At 52.8% G+C, this 13,081-nt stretch overlaps 1 protein-coding gene across 1 annotated transcript in view; it reads right to left on the reverse strand.

Annotated features, from left to right (window-relative positions):
* Window positions 1–1,912: 1,912 nt before the first annotated feature.
* Window positions 1,913–13,081, reverse strand: part of cdh15 (cadherin 15, type 1, M-cadherin (myotubule)) — a 72,612-nt gene continuing 61,443 nt past the window's right edge. The window contains exon 10 of the mRNA XM_038808429.1: window positions 1,913–2,807. Within this exon, the coding sequence (XP_038664357.1) occupies window positions 2,607–2,807 (201 nt within the window). The 3' untranslated portion in view covers window positions 1,913–2,606. The remainder of the gene's footprint in view (window positions 2,808–13,081) is intronic.

Here is a 13,081-nt window from a genome sequence, read left to right on the forward strand (position 1 = left end):
ATCCAACACCCCACCCTCACACACACACTGTACCCCATCCCACTCCCCACCCTCACACACACTGTACCCCATCCCACTCCCCACCCTCACACACACTGTACCCCATTCAACTCCCCACCCTCACACACATTGTACCCCATCCCACTCCCCACCCTCACACACACACTGTACCCCATCCCACTCCCCACCCTCACACACACACTGTACCCCATCCAACCCCCCACCCTCACACACACTGTACCCCATCCCACTCCCCACCCTCACACACACACTGTACCCCATCCAACCCCCCACCCTCACACACACTGTACCCCATCCAACACCCCACCCTCACACACACACTGTACCCCATCCCACTCCCCACCCTCACACACACTGTACCCCATCCCACTCCCCACCCTCACACACACTGTACCCCATTCAACTCCCCACCCTCACACACATTGTACCCCATCCCACTCCCCACCCTCACACACACACACTGTACCCCATCCAACTCCCCACCCTCACACACTGTACCCCATCCCACTCCCCACCCTCACACACACACAGTACCCCATCCAACACCCCACCCTCACACACATTGTACCCCATCCCACTCCCCACCCTCACACACACTGTGCCCCATCCCACTCCCCACCCTCACACACATACTGTACCCCATCCCACTCCCCACCCTCACACACACACACTGTACCCCATCACACTCCCCACCCTCACACACACACTGTACCCCATCCCACTCCCCGCCCTCACACACACACTGTACCCCATCCCACTCCCCACCCTCACACACACACACTGTACCCCATCACACTCCCCTACCTCACACACACTGTAACCCATCCCACCCTTACACACACACTGTACCCCATCCAACTCCCCACCCTCACACACACACTGTACCCCATCCAACTCCCCACCCTCACACACTGTACCCCATCCAACTCCCCACCCTCACACACACACAGTACCCCATCCAACACCCCACCCTCACACACACACTGTACCCCATCCAACTCCCCACCCTCACACACACACTGTACCCCATCCAACTCCCCACCCTTACACACTGTACCCCATCCAACTCCCCACCCTCACACACACACAGTACCCCATCCAACACCCCACCCTCACACACACACTGTACCCCATCCAACTCCCCACCCTCACACACACTGTACCCCATCCCACTCCCCACCCTCACACACACACACACTGTACCCCATCCCACTCCCCAACCTCACACACACTGTACCCCATCCCACTCCCCACCCTCACACACACACTGTACCCCATCACACTCCCTACCCTCACACACACACTGTACCCCATCCCACTCCCCACCCTCACACACACTGTACCCCATCCCACTCCCCATCCTCACACACACACTGTACCCCATTCCACTCCCCACCCTCACACACATACTGTACCCTATCACACTCCCCTCCCTCACACACACTGGACCCCATCCATCTCCCCACCCTCACACACACTGTAACCCATCCCACCCTTACACACACACTGTACCCAATCCAACTCCCCACCCTCACACACACACTGTACCCCATCACACTCCCCACCCTCACACACACACACTGTACCCCATCACACTCCCCACCCTCACACACACACACTGTACCCCATCCCACTCCCCACCTTCACACACCCTGTGCCCCATCTCACTCCCCACCTTCACACACCCTGTGCCCCATCCCACTCCCCACCTTCACACACCCTGTGCCCCATCCCACTCCCCACCTTCACACACCCTGTGCCCCATCCCACTCCCCACCTTCACACACCCTGTGCCCCATCCCACTCCCCACCTTCACACACCCTGAGCCCCATCCTACTCCCCACCTTCACACACCCTGTGCCCCATCCCACTCCCCAATTCACACACCCTGTGCCCCATCCTACTCCCCACCTTCACACACCCTGTGCTCCATCCTACTCCCCACCTTCACACACCCTATGCCCTATCCAACGCTCACACTTTTATGCTCTTTTTTGTTCTGTATTTTTTTCTTTCTTACTCGCCCTGTGTAACCATATCCCACCCCCTCTCTGTCACTCATTCCCAATCTCTTTCTCCCTCTCTCTCTTGCTCTTCTCACACGCTCTGTCACTATCTTCCCCAGTTTCCATCTCTCTTCTCCATCTACATTTTGTGTATCTGTCTCTCCGCCCATCTCCATGCCCATGTCTCTCTGTGTCATTCTCTCACTTTCTCTATCTCTTTCTTTTTGAACCTGTTGACCTTCTGGTTCTTGGGAAGGATACCAGTCTGACAGGCTGTGTTTACAACACTTTCAGCACAATATCATCCTCACCCACCCACAGTATTCTCAATATCATCCTCACCCACTGACAATATCATTCTCACCCGACAATATTCTCAATATCATCCTCACCCACTGACACCCGAGATAAAAGATTTGACTGTTGTGTCCCGCACCACAGAATTGTGGCTCAGAATTCAGTTGGAAACCCATCAAATTATTAATAAAGAATGAGAATAATTTCCGACATTTAGTAATTCAGTCAAAATGATACATTTCCACAGACTGAAACTATGAGGATGTCAGCAAGACCGAGAATTAGTGGTCACCATACATGTCAGCCAGCTTCTTGAAGCGAGGGCCCCAGTCACTGAGGTAGTTGTAATCCTGGTCTGAATCTGAGGCCAGGGATGTGATGGAGCTCAGAGTCTCAGCCAGGGAGCCCTCCCCCTCATAGTCATAGATCAGAGCAGTGTCATACGGGGGGGCATTTGGGTCATTATCAGCCGCATCCAATCCCTGCAAAAATACAAAAGGAAAAGTTAATATGGACACCATGACAGCAGCCCGAGGAGAGACCACTGCCAGGGGAGGGGGACCAGAGCGCACGGCACTGCCAGGGGAGAGGGACCAGAGCTCACAGCACTGCCAGGGGAGAGACCAGAGCTCACAGGACTGCCAGGGGAGAGGGACCAGAGCGCACGGCACTGCCAGGGGAGGGGGACCAGAGCGCACGGCACTGCCAGGGGAGGGGGACCAGAGCACACGGCACTGCCAGGGGAGGGGGACCAGAGCGCACGGCACTGCCAGGGGAGAGGGACCAGAGATCACGGCACTGCCAGGGGAGAGGGACCCGAGCGCACGGCACTGCCAGGGGAGAGGGACCAGAGCGCACGGCACTGCCAGGGGAGAGGGACCAGAGATCACGGCACTGCCAGGGGAGAGGGACCAGAGCGCACGGCACTGCCAGGGGAGAGGGACCAGAGATCACGGCACTGCCAGGGGAGAGGGACCAGAGCACAGGGCACTGCCAGGGGAGAGGGACCAGAGCGCACGGCACTGCCAGGGGAGAGGGACCAGAGCGCACGGCACTGCCAGGGGAGAGGGACCAGAGCGCACGGCACTGCCAGGGGAGAGGGACCAGAGCGCACGGCACTGCCAGGGGAGAGGGACCAGAGCGTACGGCACTGCCAGGGGAGAGACCAGAGCGCACGGCACTGCCAGGGGAGAGGGACCAGAGCGCACGGCACTGCCAGGGGAGAGGGACCAGAGATCACGGCACTGCCAGGGGAGGGGGACCAGAGCACACGGCACTGCCAGGGGAGAGACCAGAGCGCACGGCACTGCCAGGGGAGAGGGACCAGAGCGCACGGCACTGCCAGGGGAGAGGGACCAGAGCGCACGGCACTGCCAGGGGAGAGGGACCAGAGATCACGGCACTGCCAGGGGAGAAACCAGAGCGCACGGCACTGCCAGGGGAGAGGGACCAGAGCGCACGGCACTGCCAGGGGAGAGAGACCAGAGCGCACGGCACTGCCAGGGAGAGGGACCAGAGATCACGGCACTGCCAGGGGAGGGGGACCAGAGCGCACGGCACTGCCAGGGGAGGGGGACCAGAGCGCACGGCACTGCCAGGGGAGAGGGACCAGAGCACACGGCACTGCCAGGGGAGAGGGACCAGAGCGCACGGCACTGCCAGGGGAGAGTGACCAGAGCGCACGGCACTGCCAGGGGAGAGGGACCAGAGCGCACGGCACTGCCAGGGGAGAGGGACCAGAGCGCACGGCACTGCCAGGGGAGAGGGACCCGAGCTCACGGCAGTGCCAGGGGAGAGGGACCAGAGCGCACGGCACTGCCAGGGGAGAGGGACCAGAGCGCACGGCACTGCCAGGGGAGAGGGACCAGAGCGCACGGCACTGCCAGGGGAGAGGGACCAGAGCTCACAGGACTGCCAGGGGAGAGGGACCAGAGAGCACGGCACTGCCAGGGGAGAGGGACCAGAGCGCACGGCACTGCCAGGGGAGGGGGACCAGAGCACACGGCACTGCCAGGGGAGGGGGACCAGAGCACACGGCACTGCCAGGGGAGAGGGACCAGAGCGCACGGCACTGCCAGGGGAGAGACCAGAGCACACGGCACTGCCAGGGGAGAGGGACCAGAGCGCACGGCACTGCCAGGGGAGAGGGACCAGAGCGCACGGCACTGCCAGGGGAGAGGGACCAGAGCGCACGGCACTGCCAGGGGAGAGGGACCAGAGCGCACGGCACTGCCAGGGGAGAGGGACCAGAGCGCACGGCACTGCCAGGGGAGAGGGACCAGAGCGCACGGCACTGCCAGGGGAGAGGGACCAGAGCGCACGGCACTGCCAGGGAGAAGGATCAGAGCACACGGCACTGCCAGGGGAGAGGGACCAGAGCACACGGCACTGCCAGGGGAGAGGGACCAGAGATCACGGCACTGCCAGGGAGAAGGATCAGAGCACACAGCACTGCCAGGGGAGGGGGACCAGAGCGCACGGCACTGCCAGGGGGAGAGACCGGTGCACACGGTACTGCCGGGGAGAGAGGCAGTGGTATATGGTGCTACCAGCAAATTGGATGGTACAGGTCTACACAGACAACATCAATATTAATATGGAGTAATGGCGTGTGACTTCAAAGGAAGCACTGTTAGTGGATAGTTTGCATTATGGTTAGATTTTCATCTGCTTCTGAAATCCATGAGATAGAAACTGTTGAGATGATGGGTGCGATTTAACGGAAACATTTCTAAGTGTCATTTGGGAGCGGTGGGTGAGGTGTTCCTCGACAACCGTTTTGGTGAGATCGTGGCCCGTATTTAACGGCATTTAGTGGTGTAAATGGCCCCCACGAGCTTCTCGCCATTACTGATTCAGCGGACCCACGCCTCAGCGTCTCGCCGCTAACCAGACACCCTCTCATCACTCACTCTCGGTCAACACACAAGCTGGCAGTGTGCAGAGCTGCTCCTCACGTTGGGGATGCCGACCTGGTCAGGTTTCTCAACACTGTGAGTGCGAGACCGGACACCCTGTTCCCCCGAGGGGGGGGTCACCAAAAGCACCTGTCAGGCAGCGGCTGTCAGTGCGGGCAGCATGACCAGGAGGACCGCCATCCAATGTAGGAAGAAGATCAACGACTTATAATAATAACCTTGTACAAGTATGAAGTTACTGTGAAAAGCCCCTCGTCGCCACATTCCGGTGCCTGTTCGATGAGGCCGGTACGGGAATTGAACCCGCGCTGCTGGCATTGTTCTGCATCACAAACCAGCTGTCTAGCTCACGGAGCTAAACCAGCCCACCAGACTTCCAGTGAGCTGCCAGGGTAAGTTACCACCTCTCTCCTGGCATCAGTTCCGCCTGCCACCCCTCAAATTCCCAATTCCATCCCCCCACAATCTATTGGCTGACACCTTGCACCCTCCCCACATCCGATCTTCATACTTGCTCCTCAGAACCTCCTGACACCCACCAGCACAACCCCTTCATGCTCAGGTGTGTGGCCCACACATGCCATCTGCTGTAGACATGATGTGGAGATGCCGACGTTGGACTGGGGTGGGCACAGTAAGAAGTCTTACAACACCAGGTTAAAGTCCAACAGGTTTGTTTCAAACACGAGCTTTCGGAGCGCAGCTCCTTCCTCAGGTCAGTGTCTATATGCGCAATCTTCCTGGAGATCCTCTCCACTTTGAGCCGGCAGTTTGCGGTGTCGATGGTAGCGATGATGTGGATGCCGGCGTTGGACTGGGGTGAGCACAGTAAGAAGTCTTACAACACCAGGTTAAAGTCCAACAGGTTTGATTCAAACACTAGCTTTCGGAGCGCAGCTCCTTCCTCAGGAGCTTAATCTGCTTAATCCTTAATCTGCTGTAGACCCTCCTGACCCATCAAGCTCATGGCTCACAATACCCTCTCTTTGTCCCTGCAGGGGAGGCTAACCCATAATAACTGGCAAAGGGCCAAGACTCAGGATGGAGTACCAGATATTTGAGTCCTCACCCCCCCCCCACCCACCCAACCCCCCCCCCCCCCCCCCACCAACCCCCCCCCCCCCCCCCCCCCCCCCCGGATGAGGAAATCTCGGGGTTGACCAAGGAGAATGCAGTCACCGACAGCGAGGTTGGCCTGCGTTGCAGAGGTGAGGTTCCACTGCCTCTTCACCCAGATGACTTGCGCTTGTCAAGAAGACACAGCCGGAGTGAGGCACATCCAGAGTGGGAATTGCAACTTGGGAATTTGGTGCAGTGAGGTAATCAGGAAAGGGAGAGAACCAGAGAGCATCTGAAACCCTGGGTGAGTTCTCCCAGTGAGCCAAAGAAGACCCAGCAAGAGGGAGTTTGGGCATTCGAAGCTGGGTGGAGAGGAGGTGCTTTTTAACCCTAGTAAGTGACTGGTAAGTAGTTTTTCTTTTCATTGTCTAATTTATTTATTTTTATTTTGAAATTGCAGTTGTATAAGTTTACCTAAGGTTTAAGACACGGCAGGATATCCCAGACCCGTGTCATGCTCCTTGTGTGCGATGTGGGAGCTCAGGGACACGTCCACTGTCCCTGGCTCCTTCACGTGCAAGAAGTGTGTTCAGTTGCAGCTCTTGTTAGACCGCTTGACGACTCTGGAGCTGCGGATGGACTCACTTTGGAGCATCCGCGATGCTGAGGAGGTCGTGGATAGCACGTTTAGCGAGTTGGTCACACCGCAGGTGAAAGTTACTGAGGGAGATAGCAAATGGGTGACCAAAAGAAAGAGTAAGAGTAGGAAGGCAGTGCAGGTGTCCCCTGCGGTCATCTCCCTGCAAAACAGATATACCGCTTTGGATACTGTTGAGGGAGATGGCTCACCAGGGGAAGGCAGCAGCAGCAAGGTTCATGGCACCGTGGCTGGCTCTACTGCACAGCAGGGCAGGAAGAAAAATGGCAGGGCTATAGTGATAGGGGACTCGATCGTAAGGGGAATAGACAGGCGGTTCTGTGGACGCAATCGAGACTCCAGGATGGTATGTTGCCTCCTTGGTGCAAGGGTCAAGGATGTCTCGGAGGGGCTGCAGGACATTCTTGGGGGGGGGGGGGGGGGGGGGTGAACAGCCAGCTGTCGTGGTGCACATAGGCACCAACGATATAGGTAAAAAACGGGATGAGGTCCTACAAGCGGAATTCAGGGAGTTAGGAGTTAAATTAAAAAGTAGGACCTCAAAGGTAGTAATCTCAGGATTGCTACCAGTGCCACGAGCTAGTCAGAGTAGGAATGTCAGGATAGATAGGATGAATGCGTGGCTCGAGAGATGGTGCAAGAGGGAGGGATTCAAATTCCTGGAGCATTGGGACCGGTTCTGGGGGAGGTGGGACCAGTACAAACCGGACGGTCTGCACTTGGGCAGGACTGGAACCGATGTCCTAGGGGGGGGGTTTTCTAGAGCTGTTGGGGAGGGTTTAAACTAATGTGGCAGGGGGATGGGAACCGATGCAGGAAGTTGGAAGGTAGTAAAACAGGGACAGAAGCAAAAGGAAGTAAGGGGAAAAGTGCAAGGCAGAGAAGACATAGTCAGAAATCTAAAAGGGCGACAGTACAAGGTACAGTGACTGAGGGGAGCACAGTGAATAGGCCCAGTAATAACAAAAGGAATAAAACTGGAGATGTTAAGATTCAAAACAGAGGTAAAAAAACCAACATAAGTGTACTTTACCTGAATGCTCGTAGTATTCGGAATAAAGTAAATGAGTTGATGGCACAAATCATCGTAAATGACTATGATTTAGTGGCCATTACTGAAACATGGTTAAAGGATGGTCACGACTGGGAGTTAAATATCCGAGGGTATCAAACTATTCGGAAGGACAGAGTGGATGGTAAGGGAGGTGGTGTTGCTCTGTTATTTAAGGATGACATCTGGGCAATAGTAAGGGATGTCATCGGTGCTATGGAGGATAAGGTTGAATCCAGGAATAGTAAGGCGAAAAAGTCACTGATAGGAGTAGTCTATCGGCCACCAAATAGTAACGTTATGGTGGGGCAGGCAATAAACAAAGAAATAACTGATGCATGTAGAAATGGTACAGCAGTTATCATGGGGGATTTTAATCTACAGAGGGATCTCGGTGTCCATGTACATAGATCCCTGAAAGTTGCCACCCAGGTTGATAGGGTTGTGAAGAAGGCCTATGATGTGTTGGCCTTTATTGGTAGAGGGATTGAGTTCCGGAGCCATGAGGTCATGTTGCAGCTGTACAAAGCTCTGGTACGGCCGCATTTGTTGTATTGCGTACAGTTCTGGTCGCTTCATTATAGGAAGGACGTGGAAGCTTTGGAACGGGTGCAGAGGAGATTTACCAGGATGTTGCCTGGTAAGGAGGGAAAATCTTATGAGGAAAGGCTGATGGACTTGAGGTTGTTTTCGTTAGAGAGAAGAAGGTTAAGAGGTGACTTAATAGAGGCATACAAAATGATCAGAGGGTTAGATAGGGTGGACAGTGAGAGCCTTCTCCCGCGGATGGAGGTGGCTAGCACGAGGGGACATAGCCATAAATTGAGGGGTAATAGATATAGGGCAGAGGTCAGAGGTAGGTTTTTTACGCAAAGAGTGGTGAGGCCGTGGAATGCCCTACCTGCAACAGTAGTGAACTCGCCAACATTGTGGGCATTTAAAAGTTTATTGGATAAGCATATGGATGATAATGGCTTAGCATAGGTTAGATGGCCTTTAGTTTTTGACTTCCCATGTCGGTGCAACATAGTGGGCCGAAGGGCCTGTACTGCGCTGTATCGTTCTATGTCGATTGGTTTAACCAGGTAGGTCAAGGCAACCTTGAGGAGCAGTTTATAGAATGTATCCGCAATAGTTTCCTAGAACAGTATGTAATGGAACCTACGAGGGAACAAGCGGTCCTAGATCTTGTCCTGTGTAATGAGACAGGATTGATTCATGAACTCATAGTTAGGGATCCTCTCGGAAGGAGCGATCACAATATGGTGGAATTTAAAATACAGATGGAGGGTGAGAAAGTAAAATCAATACTAGTGTTTTGTGTTTAAACAAAGGAGATTACAATGGGATGAGAGAAGAACTAACTAAGGTAGACTGGGAGCAAAGACTTTATGGTGGAACAGTTGAGGAACAGTGGAGAACCTTCCAAGCGATTTTTCACAGTGCTCAGCAAAGGTTTATACCAACAAAAAGGAAGGACGGAAGAAAGAGGGAAAATCGACCGTGGATATCTAAGGAAATAAGGGAGAGTATCAAATTGAAGGAAAAAGCATATAAAGTGGCAAAGATTGGTGGGAGACTAGAGGACTGGGAAATCTTTAGGGGGCAACAGAAAGCTACTAAAAAATCTATAAAGAAGAGTAAGATAGAGTATGAGAGTAAACTTGCTCAGAATATAAAAACAGACAGTAAAAGTTTTTACAAATATATAAAACAAAAAAGAGTGGCTAAGGTAAATATTGGTCCTTTAGAGGATGAGAAGGGAGTTTTAATAGTGGGAAATGAGGAAATGGCTGAGGAACTGAACAGGTTTTTTGGGTCGGTCTTCACAGTGGAAGACACAAATAACATGCCAGCGTCTGATAGAAATGAGGCTATGACAGGTGAGGACCTTGAGAGGATTGTTATCACTCAGGAGGTAGTGATGGGCAAGCTAATGGGGCTAAAAGTAGACAAGCCTCCTGGCACTGATGGAATGCATCCCAGAGTGCTAAAAGAGATGGCTAGGGAAATTGCAGATGCACTAATGATGATTTACCAAAATTCACTAGACTCTGGGGTGGTCCCGGTGGATTGGAAATTAGCAAATGTGACACCACTGTTTATAAAAGGAGGTAGGCAGAGAGCAGGAAATTATAGGCCAGTGAGCTTAACTTCGGTAGTAGGGAAGATGCTGGAATCTATCATCAAGGAAAAAATAGCGAGGCATCTGGATAGAAATTGTCCCATTGGGCAGACGCAGCATGGGTTCATAAAGAGCAGATCGTGCCTAACTGATTTAGTGGAATTTTTTGAGGACATTACCAGTGCAGTAGATAACGGGGAGCCAATGGATGTGGTATATCTGGATTTCCAGAAAGCCTTTGACAAGGTGCCACACAAAAGGTTGCTGCATAAGATAAAGATACATGGCATTAAGGGTAAAGTAGTAACATGGATAGAGGAATGGTTAATTAATAGAAAGCAAAGAGTGGGGATTAATGGGTGTTTCTCTGGTTGGCAATCAGTAGCTAGTGGTGTCCCTCAGGGATCCGTGTTGGGCCCACAATTGTTCACAATTAACATAAATGATTTGGAGTTGGGGACCAAGGGCAATGTGTCCAAGTTTGCAGATGACACTAAGATGAGTGGTAAAGCGAAAAGTGCAGAGGATACTGGAAGTCTGCAGAGGGATTTGGATAGGTTAAGTGAATGGGCTCGGGTCTGGCAGATGGAATACGATGTTGACAAATGTGAGGTTATCCATTTTGGTAGGAATAACAGCAAACGGGATTATTATTTAAATGATAAAATATTAAAGCATGCCGCTGTTCAGAGAGACTTGGGTATGCTAGTGCATGAGTCACAGAAAGTTGTTTTACAGGTGCAACAGGTGATTAAGAAGGCAAATGGAATTTTGTCCTTCATTGCTAGAGGGATGGAGTTTAAGACTAGGGAGGTTATGTTGCAATTGTATAAGGTGTTAGTGAGGCCACACCTGGAGTATTGTGTTCAGTTTTGGTCTCCTTGAGAAAGGACATACTGGCACTGGAGGGTGTGCAGTGGAGATTCACTAGGTTAATCCCAGAGTTGAAGGGGTTGGATTATGAGGAGAGGTTGAGTAGACTGGGACTGTACTCGTTGGAATTTAGAAGGATGAGGGGGATCTTATAGAAACATTTAAAATTATGAAGGGAATAGATAGGATAGATGCGGGCAGGTTGTTTCCACTGGCGGGTGACAGCAGAACTAGGGGACATAGCCTCAAAATAAGGGGAAGTAGATTTAGGACTGAGTTTAGGAGGAACTTCTTCACCCAAAGGGTTGTGAATCTATGGAATTCCTTGCCCAGTGAAGCAGTTGAGGCTCCTTCATTAAATGTTTTTAAGGTAAAGATAGATAGTTTTTTGAAGAATAAAGGGATTAAGGGTTATGGTGTGCGGGCCGGAAAGTGGAGCTGAATCCACAAAAGATCAGCCATGATCTCATTGAATGGCGGAGCAGGCTTGAGGGGCCAGATGGCCTACTCCTGCTCCTAGTTCTTATGTTCTTATGACCTGCCTTACGTTCATGTCAGACAAAATGATCCTTCCCTTTCCCTGGCCACATGTCCATTCTCTCGCAGGATCTCCATTGTGGGGCCAGGCATCTGGAGTCATTCCTCTCCCTGCCACCCAAGAGTCCACCTCAAAGGACAGCTCCAGGGAGACCACCATTGAGGCGTCACAGCTGCCACCACCATTTCCCACCAGCGCACAGACATACCCCTCGGCGGGTGACATTAGTGGACCGGCTTCTGAGGTACAATCTGGTCAGCACACAGTTGCACATCAGGCGGAGGTAGGAACATCCAAGGGAAACTGCAGTCAGAGGATGCAGAGATCCTTCAGTGCGATATGGACAAGTTGAGTGAGTGGGCAAAATACGAGAGGTGGGATTATCCGTCTCGCCAGCCAGCCAATGGGATTTCCCCTAGTGGGTAGCCCCACACTGTCCAGACATCCCCGGGCTGCCGGTGAAATGGAGAATCCCGACAGCGGAGAATCCAGCCCAAGGTTATCCACGAGAAGGCAGACTATTATCAAAATGGCCATAAATTATGAGAGGGGAATGTGCAATGAGACCTGGGTGTCCTCGTACACCAGTCACTGAAGTTAAGCATGCAGGTACAGCAGGTGGTGAAGGCAAACGGTATGCTGGCCTTCATTGCGAGAGGATTCGAGTACAGGAGCAGGGATGTCTCGCTGCAATTATTGGTGAGGCCACACCTGGAATATCATGTGCAGTTTTGGTCTCCTTCTCTGAGGAAAGATATTGTTGTTATCGAGGGAGTGAAGAGAAGGTTTGTCAGATGGATTCATGTCAATGGTGGGATTGACATATGAGGAGAGATTGAGTTGGTTAGAATTGTATTCGTTGGAGTTCAGAACAGTGAGGGGGGGGGTCTCACAGAAACCTATAAAATTCCAACAGGATCCTGGGATTTAACAACCTCGTCATGCTCTCACTTAAACACAACGCAGCCATTGAATCACGTCCAGGGATGAGGCCAGTTAGATAGCAAACTGCTTCACACTGGCACGAGTCTCGATTTTGGCATTTCCTGCTATTTAACCGGCACGCCCATATTCGCGCCTGGCGCAATGCTGTGGTTAAGTTGCGTCCCATCTGTCACATATTTTTCAGCCTGTTGCACCTGCAGTTGTATTCCTCAAATAGAGCTTACATCTATATCAAGTCAATGATAAAGGGTGCGATTTAACGGCCTCATTGCGGCTGGTGAAGATCTGTGCAGGTTAGTTAGATACCGCGCAACCTCAAACAAACCATTGTTTGCAGCAAACTACCCAGCCTTCAGAACAGCAACCACGACACCACACAACCCTGCCAGGGAAATCTCTGCAAGATGTGCCAGATCATCGACATGGATACCACCATTACACGTGAGAATATCACCCACCAGGTACGCGGTACATACTTGTGCGACTCGACCAATGTAGTCTACCTCTTACGCTGCAGGAAAGGATGCCCCGAAGCGTGGTACATTGGCAAGACCATGCAGACACTGCGACAACGAATGAACGGACATCA

Source organism: Scyliorhinus canicula, chromosome 9 (genome assembly GCF_902713615.1).
Source record: "Scyliorhinus canicula chromosome 9, sScyCan1.1, whole genome shotgun sequence".
NCBI classification, from domain to species: Eukaryota; Metazoa; Chordata; class Chondrichthyes; order Carcharhiniformes; family Scyliorhinidae; genus Scyliorhinus; species Scyliorhinus canicula.